This window comes from Fringilla coelebs (genome assembly GCF_963513975.1).
Source record: "Fringilla coelebs genome assembly, chromosome: 2".
NCBI lineage: Eukaryota > Metazoa > Chordata > Aves > Passeriformes > Fringillidae > Fringilla > Fringilla coelebs.
Window position 1 is genome coordinate 40367088 of NC_140029.1, and position 19886 is coordinate 40386973.

Sequence of the window (19886 nt, forward strand, 5' to 3'; positions counted from 1 at the left end):
ACTTGATAACGTCCTTTCATATTTGCTGACCTGTATCTTTATATCAAAGCTTTGACAAAGCATTCTCTCTTACTTCAGTTTACATCTATTACCTTAATTAATTCTGCAAAATCCCTCTTATTTCAATTCTGTTCACCAAAATGGTTGTATCAGAGATTCATTTCAAAAGGCAGCTCTCTCAGAGAGACTCCTGGATGACATCACCATATAATGTAACCCAGCCTATGTCCAGTAACTTCACTCAACCAGAGACAATGTAAAGTGGATGAGGATCCAGCTCATCCCTGCCAGCAAGCAGAAAGCAAGGTGCTCCCTAAATCACAGTCACTGCAGATCCAGGACCTGCTGCTCTGCCCCAATGTCCCCCTTGCAAAAGACCAGAGAGCTCCACAAGGAGCTATGTGACCTGTCCACAAAGAGGATACAAAGGTGAATGCTTACTAGGAAAGGACAAAACTCAGATGTTAGATGGGGGTGAGATGACAGTAGGGAATAAAACTGAACATCTGTACCAGGGAATGAAGCAATGAAACGTGAAGAGTCATTGAAGAGCAAAAGGCCCCCCTTACTGCAGGAAGAACTAGCCTCTGAATGCTAAGCAACATCTACACACAAATTCATAGTACTCCACTACTACTAAATGGAGATAATTGTAAATTCAATAAGAACCGTATGAAAATATAATGGCATGAGAACAAGATCAGAATTATAAAAGCAAGGCAAACTGAAGAAAAAAAAGAAGAAATTGCTGCAGGTTCAACCAGAAAAGCAGGTGAGAAGGAAACAGTGAAAGAAATGAGAAGAAAAACTCCCTGCTGCTGTGCTCTGCATGAATATTTGCATCTGCCAACAGGCCATCAAAAAGCAAACTGGCACTAAGTCATAATTCACCATTTGCTATTTATATTCTGGCAGCATTATGTTTGTGCAATTTCTATCAAAGCCTCCATTTGGGGGATGGGGATAAGAAAAGGGGATATTGTAATCTACTTCTACAACTGCTGTTTGTATTTGCTGAATTATCTGGCACTTGATGTGTGCCTCATGCATCACTTTTTATTCAAAAATTGACATATTTATCCAAGAATGATTGTAACACGTTAGCCTGATTCAGATACACACAAAAGCTTTGGCAGACATTTTCAGCCATGTATTTTATGTGATTTACACATTGGCATGCAAAAGACAACATTTAATTGTGCATGTGTATTGTAATCACAGCCTGGTGGAGGAAGCTCATTGGAACAGTGCAGATAAGTCTACAGGTAAGCAGCATATTAATAAGTTTCTGAAGGCCATTAAATCTGGGAACTGGTAGAGGCCTTTATACTGTACCAAGATAAGACACACTGCTTTAATCACTGCATCCTAGCTATAAAGGTTTCTTTAGATAATTTTAAGCTAGTCAGATTTCACTTTCAAACCACAAATTATCTTAAGTTAAAATTTGATATTTCCTCCCACTCTCAGAGTTTGAGTATGAATGAGAATGTGACTATGCCATTGCAGAGAGCATCCCTAATTCTGACTGTAGATGCAGCCTTTCCAGGTGACGAGCACTTTCTCCCCTATGCAGCACTGCACAAGGCCTGCCATAGAGAGACCTGATACTGCACTGAGGAAGGACATCATCACAGAATGAAGCTGGGTAAAGACCCAGGGGATACACCCAGGACTAATGCATCTTCCCACTGCTGTCTCCTGCTTCTTTGGAGAATACCAATAGGAAGGAAATGAACTAGCAGTTCCAAAGGGGCTGCAGAGAGGAAGAGAGAACAAAAAGGAAAAGCAATATAAGGGAGCACCTTCTAGTGCCAACAGAGGAAGGAACAGGAGGTACCAAATGAGAAAACCAAGGAAGTGCTAGAACTTGAACCAGAACTTGGCTGCTGATTCTGCTTGGTTTCATTGATGATGACAACCATTATATCCATGTCATCTGACTGCATGCAGGTGGTGAGGATGCTCCTTATCTTGATATCCAGCTGTTCTGTTTCAGGTAGAAACAATCTACACTGATCTACAAATAATATATCACAGCATTTTTCCTCTAAGTTTTTCAAACCGTACGATACTGTTTTATAGTTAAATGCTACATAAATACAGTTGGACTCAAAGATCTTAAAGGCCTTTTCTGTGATTTCCTGTTACTACTAGAACAGAAAAAGCAACATTAGAGATATACAAGCACCTCCAGAGAGCAATTAATCTCATCCTAAAATACACAGTTGAGACAGGCATGATGAGCAGCCTGTTCAATGTACCATACTTTCACCCTAGTATGGATGGAAATGATTAGCTGGGGCTCTGACATCTAGCTTTTAAAAATTTCAAGGATGGAAGAGGCGAACCTCAGCCTCAGGGGAAGGATGCACACAACAAGCAGTTCAGCTCTCCTCCAGAGGCAGAACATCCCTCCCATCACCCTGGAACAGGAAAACACAGAGGCAGCAAAATCAGAGTTTGTACCACTGGACACCCATACATGTACAGTTTGAAGGGGAGAGATGGCAAACATCTCCCACTGTTCTTGGACATCTGTCACCTCCAAACAGGCGGCCCAAGGAAACGCCCCGTAACTGGGGAGGATGCCCACGCTCCCCACACAGATCACCCATCCAGTCACAGCAGTACTGTGCAAACCAACTTACAGGCATAGATACCACTACCACAATTAACACTACTACCACAATTAACATTTGTGAACTCTGCCGCCGTTCAGTGAGGGCAGCAGAGTTCACAAATGCTCCCACAACGCCTCTGCATCCACAGCTGCCCTGCCTCACCCAGCACCATCCTCTGCTTTGAGCTGGCTCACACACTACTGCATGACTTGGTGAGTCAGCTCAGCAAGAGAGGTGAAAAGGCAATATTTGAGAAGCTTTCCATGATTACAAGTTAGGCTAATTCATTCAAGAAAATTATATGCATTTCCCAGATATCTTCAAATACATCAATCTAGTCAGAGAATGGACTGGATTTGTTGGCACTTAAAATTACATTCCCACTTATTCTATTCATTCTACAGAATCTTAACAAAGAAATCAGCAGTTTAAACAGTCTGCTGCCTTGGGTTAAAGAAGTTTGCTTGTGGATTATTCTCTCTCTCACTTAGAAAAGCACATAAATTATTAACACACATCACTAAAATACCCTGTGTTTCAACAAAGACATTCTAAACATTTGTCAACAAAAATCAGTTTACTGGATAGCCATTAACAATATTCTGCTAAGAAAAATACAACTGATGTGTTTGAGTTTTCAAAAAAAAAATCACTTTTCTTGTAATCTCAGAAGACCCAGCAGAGCTGGCGTGACAATCAGTGAATATTTAAGTGCTTGATATTCACTGGAAATACTCTGACAGCAATGGCCAAATAATTTCAGGCACGAGAAGAAAAGAAAGTCTCAGACCGATGAATAACTGACATTTGACCTGCTGTTCACTTCCTAAGCTGGAAAAAAAAGCAATTCATAATTGAACTGAAGTTGAAGCTGGCTAAGAAAGCACAAAACACTGTTTTGCTTTTCTGCATTGCCGTACTATCTCATGCTCTTTTTATTAAATTGCTTATTTCACTGGTTATAATTGCATATTGAGGAGAGACGTAAATACCTAGGACAAGGGCTGTTATCATAACCCACAAATGTAAAAGAAAATAATTCAAGCATTTATAAAACTGTGGCTGAAATTTTGAATTTAATAGGTAACACAGCACTTGTGGAAATTTATAAGAAAGCACATGTAATGTTTGTTATTAACTGCTGAGACTTTCTAATATTTAGCTTTTTCTGGCACACATTCTGGCTTGAAGCTGGTAGGAGCACAGTTAACAGACAGCATTTCCCCACAAAGGGAATATGAACCACCACTATATGACTGCATGAACAAACAAAACCAGCCAAACCAAAAAAACCCTCACCCAGAACATTATCCTTAAGAAACAGACCCCCCAAGAGGATTATGAAGTCCTTCTCTCTGAAAAATTTGGGATTGAGGCAGAGACAAGGTACTACATCCAAACTCCAGTGGAAGATAAATAGTTGTAGGTCCAAGACCATTTGGACTTTATTTTGTATTCTCAAGCAATCTGAAGCTTTTCTCTTCCAAGACAAGAGCAAATTGAAATGAAATGTTTACAAGTGACGTTTACAGAGGATTACACCTTTACCCTGCTTTCTATTAAGAGACTCCTGTTGCTTAAGAAACCCGTGTTAATCCCCCAAAGCAGATGACATTTTCCAACCCTGCATATTTCACAAAGCTTGAATATATTCAAAGGGAAAGGAAGTTGACACAATACAAAAAACAGATGTTTAATAAACTTGAGTAATCGGACAGGCAAGCATGTTTTGGTCCTTCCAAAAGACAGCCACAAAAAGGAAGCAACTATTCTCTTGCAGACACAATAAAGAAGACTTTGGTTTGGTTTTAATTAAAGAGATCAGATCCTAACTAAAAGAAGAATCCTAATCTCCTGTGACATACTTTGATCTCACCTTTGATGCCAAAAAGAAACAGCTCTTACTTGCTATTTAGCATCAATAGTATCATCCCAGTCACATCAGCTTCCTTCACCCAGAGTAGTCATATCAGTCAGGGTTAAAGCTGGTCTGAGTCACCAAATCATCCTGGCAGTCTAACAAGAGAATCAGTCCTGTCTTCAGCATTACCGAGACAGCAACTACACTGACTTTGCACTTGGGAGCAGTTTTAAAACAGATTACCTCTGGCCATGAAACAACTATAAAAGTAAATATAATATAAATGGCATAGACACTAAACATGAAAGGGATTTTTTTCCCCAGAAGGATCTGAAGTAGATGCAATCATCAGCTATTTTTACTGTTCTTTAAACTCTATTTCATTTTCACTTAAACTGCTTTGAATCTATAGGGGAGATCTTATCAAAACAAACGTATGAAAATCTAAATTTTGCTATGGCTTTATGGAATCAATCCTGTTCTCTTTCAACTACTTTAGGTGAGAAATAAAAGCAGACGAAAATCAAGAAGTACAGAACTGTACATCTCACCTTCTAGTATGCAATACAAAACCTCTGTTTTGCAGGGTTGGGTTTTGCTAGTCTTCAGGTTGACATGTCAACCTTTCAAAATGCCCAAGATCTATCTATATACGATTATCATTGTGTGTACACAGGTGGAAAATGCTCTTCCTCCTTCATATTATTAATTTTAGCTAAAGCTGTCATCCTCTTACCTAGCAGAAAGGAAACGTATTTGCTCATTCTATCACATAACTCAGCCTAACACTGGCTGAAACAGAATGCTGTATTTGGGACCTCTGCAGTCTCCACTCAGCATATCTAACTAATTTGTCAGTAAATACAGCCAAAGTGGAAATTAGAAACAAAAAGCAGGTGAGAAATATATTCCACACTTGCATGCAACATCATGACCAACAGCTGCAAGTGCTGGATGATCATGAACTCTTGACTCATGGCCTGATTTTCAGGCACTAATCACCTGCAACTGCAGCTGACATCTAGTTCTTATCTGAGAGTTTGTGGCAGACAAAAAAACTAAACGTACAGAGACTCAGTCATAAAATGCTGAATAACTTAAAAGAGGGAAGGATGTTCTACATAATTTGTCTTCTCATAGCTGAAGAGATAAAAATGGTCAAAAAAGATAACTGATGAATTTTATACTTTCCTTACATGTTAGAGGCAGGAAATACAAAATCACGTAACATATTTTTTTTTAAACAGCAGTGCCTACCTTTTCCCCTCCTCCTTCAAACATGTGTACCCAAACAGCTAAATGGATGTGTGTAAAAGGATTCAGGACTATCTATTCAAGTTTTCACCAGCTTTTTGGAATAGAGGAATGTTAGGAGATTCTTCAACAAAATATTCTTTGTTAACAGCAAGCAGCATAAAAGATTTTTTCCTTAGGTATCCCTTTCTTTTACAATATTCCATTTACAACAATTGATGAAAAGGCCTTCATTGTGGCTTCTCTTTTTGAAGTCTCCCATACAAACTCTCTCCACATAGTATGGGAGGCTTTTTCCGATTAAAAAAATATAATTTACAGGTCCATACAGAGGCGTGTGGATGTCTTTTTTCTCTTTTTTCTTCATTTGTTTTTTATTCTTGTGAGAAGCAATACGATGAGCCAAACATGGTATGATTATATGGCATCAAAGTACTAACACCTAAAGAATAATATTCCTTTAGAAACTCAAATGACACAGGAGTTCCTTTACTTTTAAACAGCCCAAAGAGCAGCAGCACTGAGGGGTAAAGGAAGTAGGTCATATTTTCCTCCTGTTTTGTTATATACAGAGCAGACATAAAAATCTGATGGATTTGGCACTCACAGTAACAAGTCATCTGTATACAATGTGAGAAAAGGGGTTGCTTAAGAGGATACTGAATCATGTCTCCTGGAATATAATTTAAAAACAAACAAAACCAAAATTCAATAAACAAGAAAAAATGAACAAGCACACAATAAAAACCTAAACCCATGACAACGTTCAAACAAAACAATACCAAGCCCAATAAAAATACCACATAGATAATAAGGTCTTACAGCTAATGGTGCTGAAGTTATAACAAGAGTAGCACAGAGGTAGGACCAGACAGAGGGACAGTCCACATTACAACACCAACTACTTCACCAGTTCCCCCAAACTCAGGAGGAAGTAGCACCAGCATCAGTTTCTGTTTTTACACAGACTTCATGAGAAAATAATAAACTGGCATCATTAAACTTCATACCATCCTACAAGACACACTAGGAGCAACAATAAAACCACCCAAAGTATGGCTCATTTGCTAACACAGAAAGGTTTGTGCAGCAAAATTCCTGAAATTGTAGGAAACACAAATCCTTCTCAGTTTATACTTGTATCGTATTTGCAAATTTATTTTCATAATCATAGCAGCTCAGGTTTTGGGAAGTGTAGTTCAGATCTTCAACCACGCAAAAAGTCTTTAATTCTCCACTGAAAAGCAAACCCACAGATGTGCTTAGGCATGTATGTTTAATGTCTTCTGCCCACGGCCACACTTGCTGCTCCTAAAATATTTTGTTGAAATGGTATCACTTTCCTTTTCTGTGTATACTCCACCAATTTGGCTAAAAACATGAAACTTATAAATAGGAACATGGGGCTTCCAACAGGAATAAAAACCTCAATTTAGATGTATCAAAACTTAATCAGTTTTGTGAGATGGGACTAAAAGAATTAATGTCTTTTAGAGCAGACTGAAAACAACATGTATTCCTCCATTTGACTATGCATAGGTTAAAGACAAAAGGCTTTACAAAAGATTTGCTGTAAAAGATTTTGTATCTAAGCATCCTGCATATTTTACCACAAGGTTTGACTTTCAAACCAATTGGGCTTTCCTTGAATAGTGATGGTTATGAAATAAAAGTCTCTGAAAACAATCATATTGAAGTGATCACAACAGAAAGTGTTTACATCCCCAGGTCTTCCAGGTGTTGCTGAAGTTAAAAAAACAAATGAAATGTTGATAACTTCTAATATTAAAGACCAAAAAATACTGTTTTCTCAAACTCCCAGAAGCAAAGCTGGAGTTATAGGATGCACTGCATCCACATAATCTTATATTTTCTTCTAAGCAATTTAATTAAATGGACCTAATCTAGAAATGGTTTCTGTTAAGTGTCTGCACATCATTTTCAATTTTCAAAATACAGTGAATTAGCATCTACAGATGGGTTAAAAAAAACCCAAACCTGTCTCTGTAATAACAGAGATATTTATATCACATAAAAGAGCACCAAAATTTTATTACTGTTTGATGGTTTAAACTATAACTACACTTTTGAACAGCAACCATTATCTAAAGACTATTTTTACCTAAAGTCAGTTTGCTATGGATATTTGACAGGCCTTCTGACGGGCACAAAAGTGTAACAAGTTGCTACATACATGGACATTTCACCTGATGGCAGTTCAGTTCACCCATAACCTGCCTGCCCAGAGAATTTACCTTCCACTAAAATAAAATCTGAGACTGAACACATAGTTGCAGTTGGATCACAAACAGCAGCAGAGGGCAGATCAAAAAGCATCTGTATGCACATGCAGAAAACAAACAAACCTCATAAGCAGGTCATAAAACCACATTTTTTTAACTTATAATTTTCATAATCAGAATTCCTTCATGTTAGTACAGGGGTAACATTTTTCCCTAAACCTCAGTTTAGGGTACTGTCCATCTAAGACCTCTGTTTCTTGCTGGAGATCCTCCATTTTACAGAAGGGAAATCTGAGCCAATGAAGACATGAAAATTACCATAGCTACAGAAAATGCAAGTAACAAAAGGATGAAATTTGAACTCAGGTTTCCGCTTTCCTAGTCACTGAAGCCTGAAGACTTTGAAAAATATACATTCCAGTACACTTCCAAACCAGCAGCAGTGTTCAACCACATTTCATGTTAATTGTGTAAGCTTGGCATGTTAAAATCATTAGTGGCTACCAACAGATAGATTGTGTGATACTGGATTGGTCTTGGTATCAGAACTAATTTCAACTGATTCTACTGATCACAACCACCCACTAATGCAGTGGCAGCTCTGTCTTCTTGGCAAGGACAAACCCAGATTAATCTCAACAGGGTACAGAGAAACTTCAGATGCTTTGCTTCTTTCCTTGCACTCAACTTCTGTGAGAGCACTCAGTGCTTGTAAGAGTGATATAAATTACTGAAAACGTTGATGATTTCAAGTTAATATCCTAAGGACTTGCCAGAGGAAAGACAAAAAAATCTGTATAGATTTATAGTGTACTGGATCAAGAGCAAAACAGCAGCAAGGAAATACATCAACTGTTCAAAAAGTAGAGGAAACCACTAGTGTAATATTTGAAGAAAAAAAAAAACACCAAGGACTTTAACTTGCTTTAAGCTGTTCAAACAGAAAAGGAATTAATAACTGTAATCTACAGTTCACTTCCCTTTTAATGCTATTGTATTGCACCATGATCTACTTAATGCTGATACACACAACAGCCATTTTCTCTGCAACATGAATTCATTAGCCAAAGAATCACAGCTGAAATAAAAAGAGAACTGGTTTGAGAATATGCATTATCAGAAATGCCTGAATAATCTTTGGCCACCCCAACCTCCACATCCTTACCGGAATGTCAAAAGTTTCTTGTGTGTCATCCAGCATCTGAATTTTGATAGAGACAAGTTTTCCTGGAGTTGTCATAGGTGGTTTCTGTCCATGCTCCAAAGTACTGATCCCAGCATTTTCCTGAGCTCCTAAGCGGGATCCTGCTGTTGGTCTCTGTTCAGTTTCACCCATGTTTAGGGAAACTTGTTTCTTATATCTGATAAAAGAACAAGGGCAAAGAAGACAATATCAGTCATAAAGAAGCTGCTTTGCACATAAGCATCATGGTATACATGCTTACAGGTAGTAAACTGTATGATCATTAACAACAAGTAAGAGCAATCACAATTTTTTCCTAATGTCTCATATGAAGACAAGAAAATCAGACAAACTTTATACTTTTCAAAATGCACGCCTGATCACCGCCTGGGGGTAAGGCTGACAGACAGGCTACGGTACTGCACAAGGAGAAATTATTCCTTTTCTCCTGGAAAAGTAAACAAGACCACACTGGAAATAGAGCATGACAGAACCCAGATTTCACTTAATTATGTAAATTTATTTATGAATCAGGCAGTTATCACCCCCAGTCAGGATTCCCAGAGAAGGTAGGAAGGCAAGAAGAGCAAGTGAGACAACTCGGCACTTGCTGACCATCATTCCCTCCTGGCTACATCAGCACTTTTCCTTCCAGCCTTCTCTGGCACTTTGCAGCTGCCACCTTGGTAAGGGTCTGTGAAATGGGAAGCCAAGGGGTTCAAGATGACACCAACCATAAACTGGGGACCAGAGCTGCTCTAAACATGGGGCCCGGCCTGATCCCACTGATGAGCCAAGAATTGTGAAGACATGCTACTTGGATGCCAGAAAAAAAGCCAACACTGATTGGGAAATTCTTCATAATTGGCACAATTTTGAACCTTCTTTTTTTAATTCAAGCACCATTAGTTTTACTTGTTGAATGTTACACATCACACTAGAATTTTATGTCACTTTTCCTACCCTGCTTTTTGACACTCTAGATGGGTTTCTGATGAAACCCACTTTTACTGTCCATTTATCTTTCTTGGTAAATGCATTTTCATTCTGCATGACTTTTATACGGTGATCAACGACCAAAACATGTAGCACACAGATGGGCACAAATGGCAATGTAAATTTCCAGCTGAAGAGAGGCATAAGAAGAGTACTGCCAATCACTGCCTGGCTTTAACTCTCAGGTTACAATTATTGAGAAGCCTATATGGGAAAAAAAGGAAGCACAGGACAGCCTATAAATTTGTGAATGCATCACCAGTTCTACAGGATTCTATAAAGAACAGTGACAGGTAATAAGACACCAGTTCCCACCATAAGGATAGAATAAAAACAGCCCTGTCTTTGGCAGGATACACTATTTACTACACATTACTCTTCCATGTCCTGACTAATCTGTTCCCACAGATTTTTTACACAGCAAGAACCTAGCTGTAAAAAAAAATTTAAAACAGCACTTGGATTAAAAGAAATGTAAGCTGAGAAGGAAGGGAATCAAAAATTATGGATCCCACACTTCTAAATAACAGCTCAATGGGCACAAGTGAAGGAGAAGGATAAAATGCAGGCAAGCTGTTGCAACGATCCAGCACTAACCTGCCCATCAAGGTCATCGAGATACCAGTGAAACCTATCCAAGCCCATGCCAGCCACTACCAGAGAGGCAAATTTTTCCTCATTTATCATTGTGATCTAAAAATCTATGAATCAATTATATTTATCTCATTCTTTAAAAATAATTAAATTAAACATTTTTATAAGCAGTGCCAACAAGAAAGCTGCAGTTGGGAGGCAGGAATTCCAGAAGAAAAGATACCAAGCTCTACATAGAAAGACTCTGGTCAAGAAAGACTTGAAAATAATCTGGTTTTCCTGTGTGTGGAGTACACAGGACCATCTAAAAAGGTGGCACAGGCACCCAGTCCAGAAGTGCACAAAGACTCTGCTCCAAGTAAGAGCTCTTCTGAAGTCACCACGTACCCCAGCCAGCACCAAGAGGGCAGACAGGACCTCTACAACTGCTGTGCTACTATAGAAGTTTTTGGCTATGTTCTTTCCATTAACTTCCATTAAATCGTAAATATAGGAATCAATCAAGTCAGTTCAAGTGATACCATTAAATAATCCATGCAAGGAAATATTACAGACATTGAACACTTCCATAAATGTTCTTCTGACTAGATGATACAGTAGCCCACACACACAATCAGAGAGGCCAATAAACTTTATGAAACACATAAAAACCACTCAAATTTAGGAGCCAAAAAAATCACGGAGGAAAGGTAGAAGCAGAAGCGCTCCACATATACAGCTGATTTTTTTTTATTATTATTAAGTTAGCAATATAGAAATTCTTGTTTTATATATATATTTAACCATTTGGTTATAAACACACACTTTCATTTGGAAGCAAAGATCTAAGAGCTACTGTAATCAGGCTACCCTGATCACAAGCATGTGCTACTTGGAAAATTAAAACAAGACCTTCCATTTTTTAACCTACATGCCTAAACATCAGCATGCTGCACTGGAAGTTGGGGGTTTTTTCTGCATGCCACTAGTGTCACTATGCTGCTGTCATAACATCAGTATAATATTTTTACTAGACCTTTATGTAAGAGGCCTTAAAAATTACCCTCTCTAAAATAACACAGCACATCAGTCAAGCTGTATACCTTTATATCTCTTTGATTTAGGAGACAGTGAACTATGGTCACAGAACACAATGAAGAGTATTACGCAAACATTGAGCAAACCTGAGGGGATTAGGATGCCTAATGTCTGTCATGATGAAGAGGTGGATCAGGTCTGGACAAAGGACAGAGACATTCAAAGACACTCTAGTAGAAAGACAGCAGTAAATTGGGAAGGTGTTAATCAAGAGAAAAGAGCAGCAGCCACCAGATTCTAGCATATGCATCTCTAAGCAAAACATGTGGAGACAGACAACCAATACAGAAGCAGAGAGTGGCAAACAAATGACAATTCACCTGAACTCAGAAAATTAAGAGTTTCTGCCTGCTCTTTCTGACAGCTGTTGAAACCCAGGGACAAAACCAAGTCTATGTTTCAGCTGCAGGTTCACTGGATGCCAGTGCCATTCTCAGTGGTGCTGCAGCACCTGCAAGATGGAAAGAGTCTGCTGCAGAGAATTAACCTGTATTCTCACCTGTGTGAGGGGAGAAGTTATGAGACAGCAGAGCTGCCCATGGGGGAGTCTTGTCCCCTTCTGCTCCTTCCCAGCTCCCACCACACAGTCCTGCCTGATGCTGAGCACTGACTCTCACCCTCCTCAAGCTGAGCCACAGCACCTCTCTAACTCAAAAGAAAATAATTCAGTGTTTTGTTCTTGGCTGGGTTAGCAAATTAAATCAGCTCTCGGCAGGCTGGAAAAAAATGCCAGGGTGAGCTAAGCCCAGCCAGCTGCTCTCAGGCCACTGGGCTGACTAAAGCTTTCTCTACTTACAGCACCTGGAAGACATGAAAAACCCCCTAAAACTGCCATTAGACAGATTAGGAGATGTTGCTTTGTTCTAATCACACATTAATAACCCTTTTATACAGAGACTAAATGTTTGGATTAAAAAATTTAAGGTCTGTAGATACTTATGCAGTAGCTGGACAAAGGCCACAAAGTGGTTCAGCATAAAGCCACCTCAGTTCTCCATGTTCAAAGCACGCACATTTTACAGCATTGGAAAGGTTCTGGCCAATTAAAATTTCCACATATTTTTCTTTGGCAGGATGAAAAAAGTATCAGACTCACTTAGTCTAAAGGAAGCTGCGAGTATAAACAGCACTTGTTGGGGCTGGGGCAGGGAACACGGCAGGAATAAAGGGCTGCAAAATTTACAAAATACTGAGGAAAATAAAAGCAGAATGTTGAAAGAGATGCCACTCTGTCTCTCACCTACTCTGCTCTTTAGGTCAGACCAGGGCTCAGAATTTGATACAAGAGGCTCCCAAAGCCTGAAGACTGCTGGCATGGGTGGGAATGGTACCATGTATCTAGGTCCTTTCCACTTCTTTTGCTTTCCTTTATGACACATTTCCAGAGCATGAAACAGAAGGAAGCACGGTGCTCAGGACACTCCTCTTAAAGGTGGGGAAGCCTGAGGCACAGTGGGATGGTGTGAGTATAGCCCTACCAAAAGCACACAGCAGACTTATACACCTTCAGTAAGAGAAAATTCCATACATGCAGCATAAATTGTGAATGATGCTGCCTTTTCATTAGCACATCAGAATTAACATAAAAATGAAATCAAGCATCTTGAACCCATATTAAAAAATTGTGATAGCATAACAAGGCAACAGGACCAGGAAGAAATGACGGGAAGCAGACAGAGGGCCAGTACAGTTCAGGTTTTTATACTGAGAGGCATTATCCTGCTTAATTTGTGCAAGTCCCTGGTAGAACTGTACAAAGCAAATATGATGATTAAAAAAATTTAAATTATTCATGTAAATCACAGAATCACAGAATATCCTGTCTTGGAAGGGACCTAAAAGGATCAGTGAAATCCAACTTTTAATTTCTTTGATAAAACCCAGCATTTTTGCAGAAGCAAAGGAATGGGAAAAGTTCTTAATAGAAAAATAGCTCAAGCTTGAAGGGCAGTAGTACAGACACGGGTGCTGGGTGTCTGTTTCTCTGCTTGCAGCCAGCAGACTAAGTTTGACTCAGACTCTGAAGGAAACCTTGCAGCTAAAGGGATTTGTGTTCAGTTTCTTGTCTGCCCTTTCTGCTCACATTCTCAATACTCGGAGTAGGAAGGCAATAAAAATTCAATTTTTCTGTACCATTAGACTGTCTTCTAGCTCAAAACAGAAAAGTTTAACACTGCAAGTGATGGCTGCTTCATGAAGTGAGAAGTAGAGAGGCTCAAGGCGAGGTATGATCAAGAAGATAGGTCGTGTCTAGTCCCTTCTACTGTCAGTGGAAAAGGGGATGGGGGGTGAAGCCCTTAACCAGGCTTAATTTCTAAACACAGATTTATCTTTTTTATCTTTTTCCTGTCCTTAAAGATGCAGAAAATTAACCCTGAAAAACCTTCCTGCTCAAGAAAACACTATGGCTGTCTACCAAAAATTACACAGAGACTTGCAGGAGCAAATCTTAAAATCAGATTCTTCAGCATTTTGCAGACTTCCTAAAATCTGCAGCAGTAAGAAATTCCCTTAGGTATGCAAGACTATCTCTAAAAGAATAAAATCCATTACCTGTGCTGAAAATGAACAGAGCCCACAGAGTTACCTATCTTGGTCAGACTCTGAAAAATCTCTAAATAACACTCTCTTATCCCTTGGCCCAGTTTCTGTGGGATGGTTATAGAGCTGGACAGACTAAGTGCTCAGGTTTGTAAAGCAATAGAGTACACTTAGTTAACACCAAACTAGCTTGAGCCTGAAACCAATGTCAAATTTAGGGACCTGAGCTGTAACACAAAGGTTTAAAAACTCAAACTATTCAGTATGCCAATAATGTGGCCCAAAGTCCAGAATAATGAGCATTTATAACTGTACAGGATAAAAAACACCTCTTGCAAGCCTATCAGTACAGCATTCAGAGTGCCCACATTCATTTCTGGCTTTAGGGCCATTCAGCTTCCAACTGGAACTCATTTATCTTCATTGCATTCAGGTCCTAAAACTGTCTGCAATTCTGTGGCACTAGCAGCTGTCCCAGATTCCAATTCTTCTGCCAGATGTCAGCAAAGAACGGTCCCATCCTGCACAAATTGGATGTGTGCTATCCTTTTTCCTCAGCCACACACCTGTCAGTAGATCTATCAACAAGAGCAGTGATAGATAAATCTATGCTTTTCCAATTGCCTCTGTGAAAATCCTCATCCCTTAAGCACAAATACAGACTGCTCTGTGAATTAAGCCAATCTGGTCTGCAAATACTTTATTTCAACCCACAACATTGCAATTGCTTTTGATGGCCATCAGTGATATTGAACAAGTCGGTAGACAAATTCATTCACTTTGTGTTATGTTTCTGGACAATGTTGCATTTGAAACTGATTGAAGGCAAAAAACTTTTCTCCTTCCCTGCATCTCACACAAGCAAGCAGAGCCACTGTACATATGTAAGTGAGCAATTAAGACAGCAAAACTCCTTACACTCACCCTCTCAAAGGAACTTCTCAGAAACCTCTTCATAGAAGTTACTCTTTAGTCTGACTGTGACTTTCCCAACCTCTGGAGACTCGTCTGCACTTTGTTCTTCACCACCCCAACCTGGCACCCCCGTACCACGATCAACGTCACTTATTTGAATCAGGAATGCCAACATCATATTCAAACCAACACAGCCAATTTTAAAGTTTTTAATTCAGGTTTTAAATCAGCCAACTTCAAGGCACTGTACAAACAGGTAATTCTGGCTACACCTGGAAGGAAAATTAGTGTTTCATCTGCTAAGCCAAGGCGATGATTAGCTCCAATTGCTCAATTAGTGACTCTCACCCAACTATGTTTTCCCTTCACATCCAAAGGCACAGTCTGAGCAAAACAGGGGTCTTGTGGAGCTGTGAATCCCTTAATAGACCAGAGGGAGGTATTTCCACACAAACGCTTCATTTGTTATTAGATAAGTTAAAATTTGAATGAAATTTTTTCCACTTGCTTTGCACTTACAGCATCACCCTTTAACTACCATGTATGTGTTTATAACATACTTAGACATGAAGTCCAACACTGTTTTCCATTAAAATACTTCCCTGACACTTTGCTTTCCCAATTGGACAAGACCACACCTCTTATACAAAATTTCTGCTTTATCTCAGGCCAGGGGGAAGATATTTCTTCCTCACTGTAAAACTCCCAACCTGCTTTCTGAGATGTTTTTCAACCCATTGACAAAACGGCCTGTATAGGAAATTATGCTCAGGAAAAAGCTGCGAGCAGCACAAACTTACATACTCGATTTTATTGACGCCCCTTCTATTCTGCATAACCTGCCAATTCTGTCACTAAAGCCTATGAAAAAGTGAAAATCAGCATGGTCGCACAAGTAACAAAATATGATTTAAAAAAATCCATGGGAGAAAAAATATTAAGAGTAAAAAGTACATGAAATACATGCTGAAGTCACCCAGCTAATCCTTCACTGATGGTAAAATGTGTTGTAGAAGTGAGAAAGTACATGTTTTCATTTTATGAAGACGTAAAGCATTTTACAGTTGAGATATAAATGCATCACCATGTGGGCAAAAAACTATTTCACATTATGAACAGAAAGGCTGTGGAAGCTTTACTGCCACATGGTAAATGCTAGGAACTTCTAAGGAAAGTCTAAGAAAACCTCTCTTATGAAGAGAGTCTAGGAAAACTTCTTGTGCTTCCAACCAGCACAGTTTCCTGATTAACTGGATCATCACCTGAGCCCACAGTTTGTCACTAGAAAACACAGATGAGGTGGGTAAGAACTTTAAGCAGTTTGGTGGTTCAATAGTGGCATAAATCAATCCTGAAGCCATTAAAAGCATTTTCCAAAACCCTTTCATGCCATCACTCTGCATAAATAAAGCTGTTGCACCAGCCGGAGTGCTCTGGGCTCATTCACCCATACAACACCTCATATGAAAGCCAAGCTGAATGTGCTTATAGTAGAACAAAGTAATCTGATTTACTTCCAGATTTAACAGAATTCTGAAAGGGATCCAGCAACTCATACCCAGCTTCAAGCATAACGTAGACGTTTTCCATGAAATAAAAACATGTCAAAAGAATAAATAACACACTACATTAATACTACTGTTCAGCAGTTGGGGGAAAATCTGATACAGTCCTGGTTTTGAGAAATAAAACAGCTCAGGGGAAATGCTATTTCTCTGAACCAAGCATGAGTATACAGTAGAGGTATTCACACTGCCTAAATGCAAGCCAGATCCTCCAGAGAACTGCTGAGCACCAGAGACTAATGCAGGCATTCAGTGGCCCTCCAGAGGAGCTTCTCCCTGCCCTGAGCACACAGACCCCTACCAGAAGGCCAAAACGCCGTGGTCAGTGTGCCTGGCCCCACTCTCTCCTGCTGAGAGCCATCAGAGGTGTCACTCCAGCACCCACACTTGTGCTGGTGTGCTGCACGAGCAGGGAGAAGCAGCCCGGGAGCTGCAGGGCACACGCTGTGCTTGCTCAGGGCTGGGCACCCCATGGCCAGCGGATCCAAACCACAGAGGCAATGACATCAGCGCTCAGCACTGGAAACCACAGATGATGCCTATCCAAACATGTTAAATTGAGGCCATAATGGCCTTGACTAGTTTCCTTTATGCCCAAAGCTTGTGATCAGACTCCCACAAAATTATTACGTAGCTTGTGCACCAGGAAAAATGCATTTATGGCCAAAGCCCTACACTCAGTATATAACCCACTATAAAACCAGAAAAGAATTCCTCATGTTTTAAATATTTAAATGTCTGTTCCTAAAAGAGACTTCTTATAAGTTTGTAAAACTGCTTGTTATAACTGAATATACAATGATTGTTTTGTTTGGGTTTTTTAATATTAAGTCTTTTTATATAAGCCTTTATTATTCTTGACCAAGGAAATATCACACTTAATAATGACACAGTACCAGCAAGAAATAATTGTAGCATGAAGAAAAAAATTGCTTTATGTACTGTTGTTTAGAAAACAACTTAATATATTCACTTGCATCCTGCTGGAGACAAAATGGGTCATGATGAGTGATTGTATAATACTTACCCTAGAGTGTTTTTAAATTATGCCATTATTATGCCATTATATCATTCTTTAAAAGAATTCAAAGATTTTTAAAAAATTATTGCAAAACTCTCAAACTTCCTTGGGTTCTTAAGTCATTTCTCTTTGTGCAAATACTTCAATCAGTGAAAGACTCTACCTGTGCTAAGCATCACAGTCCAGACACTGCCTGTACTGGGTACTGTTGTGTCTTTAGATAATCGATAACACTGCGTTTGTGGTGTGAACAGCTGTCAGAGATGTGAGAGATACACAGATATACTGATGCTACAGGTACAGCCTCATTTTATGTTTGGCTAAAATGTATTATACATGCTGCACGAAGGCAGACAAGGGTGGGTTTTCACATAAGACAGATGTATGAGGTTTGCAGAACAAATGTCCTTTCCCACTGTAACTAACTTCACAATGAAAGCTGACGTAAGTCAGTCCAAAGCACAGCACTATTAGAGCAAGCTTGAGAAGCTGCACCTAGAGAAGGGCTTCCCTGTTCAACCACACCATTGTCTCTTTATCAGCAAACCTGCTTCAGTACAGATTACATCCCTGTGGTTTCTTGCTACATCTCAACACTAATTACTCACCTGCTTGGAGGTGTGAAAAAGTATTATCTGTGGAATCTGTACTTTTTACTACTAAAGGGGACAGTGGAAAGCATCAAACTCTTCATTGCAGCATTGGCAAGGAGAGTGTGCAGAAATACTGCCAAAGCAGCCCACCAGTCTGCACTGACCTCCTCGAAATGTCATTGGAAGCAACACTCCAAAACAGCCTTTACAATCCAAGCAAGAAGACAGAGAGGTGTAGGACTCAGATCCATTTTTAAAATTCAGGTATCAAGAGGCAGAAGCTGACAGTGAAAGATCAAGCAGAAAGAGGCAGATAATAAATAATACATTTCAAATAATCCAGTGTGAATGCTGCCTGGAAGATTTTAACAGGTCTTCTCACTCAATACAAGGCTCCCAGTAAAGCAGCATGGCAGAGGACACTGCTGTGCTGGGCAAAGCAGGCACGCTGGGTATTAGATTGCTCTTCCTTCCCTTGGAGAACATCCTATACTCCTCATATTCCCTCCTTGGCTCCTGAGTCTCACGTAACCCATATCCGATGGTAGCACAGAGCACACTCACAGCGGGCAAAGACCTTTAAGGAGTCACTAGCCAGGATCTCCAGGAGCCTTTCCTGGCCGAGCCCGCTCCAACGCCGCTCTCCTTCCCGGCGGCAACCCAAGGACTGCCGGCAGAGCGGGAAGAGAGGAGCCCGAGACTCCTTCCATTTCCATGGCTGCCCAACTGGAGCAGGTCCAGGCTCTGGAGCAGGTCCAGGCCCTGGAGCAGAGGGAGCCCATCTTTCCTGCGCTGGCCGCGGCCGGGCTGCCGGCACCCGGGCAGCGGGGGAGCGAAAGGAGTGCATCTGGAGCGCAGCAGGGACACATGCCAGAGCCGAGGGAGCAGCCTGGGACAAGGGCCCAAAACAGGAGGGAGAGCGAGCGCAACAGGCAGGGAAGGGAGCCAGGGATCGTTAGGCAGCGCACAAAACAAGGCAGGAAAAAGGAAGAAGTTGACTAAACGCAAAAAAGAAACCTTGGACAAGGATGGGGAAGGGGCACTCATTCAGGCAAGATGTCTGGTGTCTGACAATGACTCTGCAAGGGAGGTGAAACTGCAGGTGAAAGATAAGATAATAAGAAGCCAAAACTGAAGAGGTGTCCCAAAAAGTGCAAAAGGATTCTCAGGAAGGGCAAGACAAATGGGGCGGGGGGGGAGGGGAAGTATGTCACATCTGATATAAAATAGCTTATTTCCTTGTGCATGGACAATGACATCAGGTTTTATTCCTGACAGATTCCTCCGGATTGATTCCAAGGCTGTCAGAGGTCAAGAAGCATTTGGACAACATCCTCAGGAGGCACACGGCGTGACTCTCAGGGCTGGCCTGCGCAGGGCCACGAGCTGGACCCGGTGACTCCTGTGGGTCCCTTCCAA

The 19886-nt window shown here is 40.3% G+C and overlaps 1 protein-coding gene across 5 annotated transcripts in view; it reads right to left on the reverse strand.

Moving 5' to 3' along the window:
• Window positions 1-19886, reverse strand: part of FARP1 (FERM, ARH/RhoGEF and pleckstrin domain protein 1) — a 200725-nt gene that overhangs the window by 153476 nt on the left and 27363 nt on the right. For all 5 annotated transcript variants that reach the window (XM_084201342.1, XM_084201341.1, XM_084201340.1 and 2 more), the window contains exon 2: window positions 9148-9343. In XM_084201342.1, coding sequence (XP_084057468.1) covers window positions 9148-9318 — 171 coding nt within the window. In that variant the 5' untranslated portion in view covers window positions 9319-9343. The remainder of the gene's footprint in view (window positions 1-9147; window positions 9344-19886) is intronic.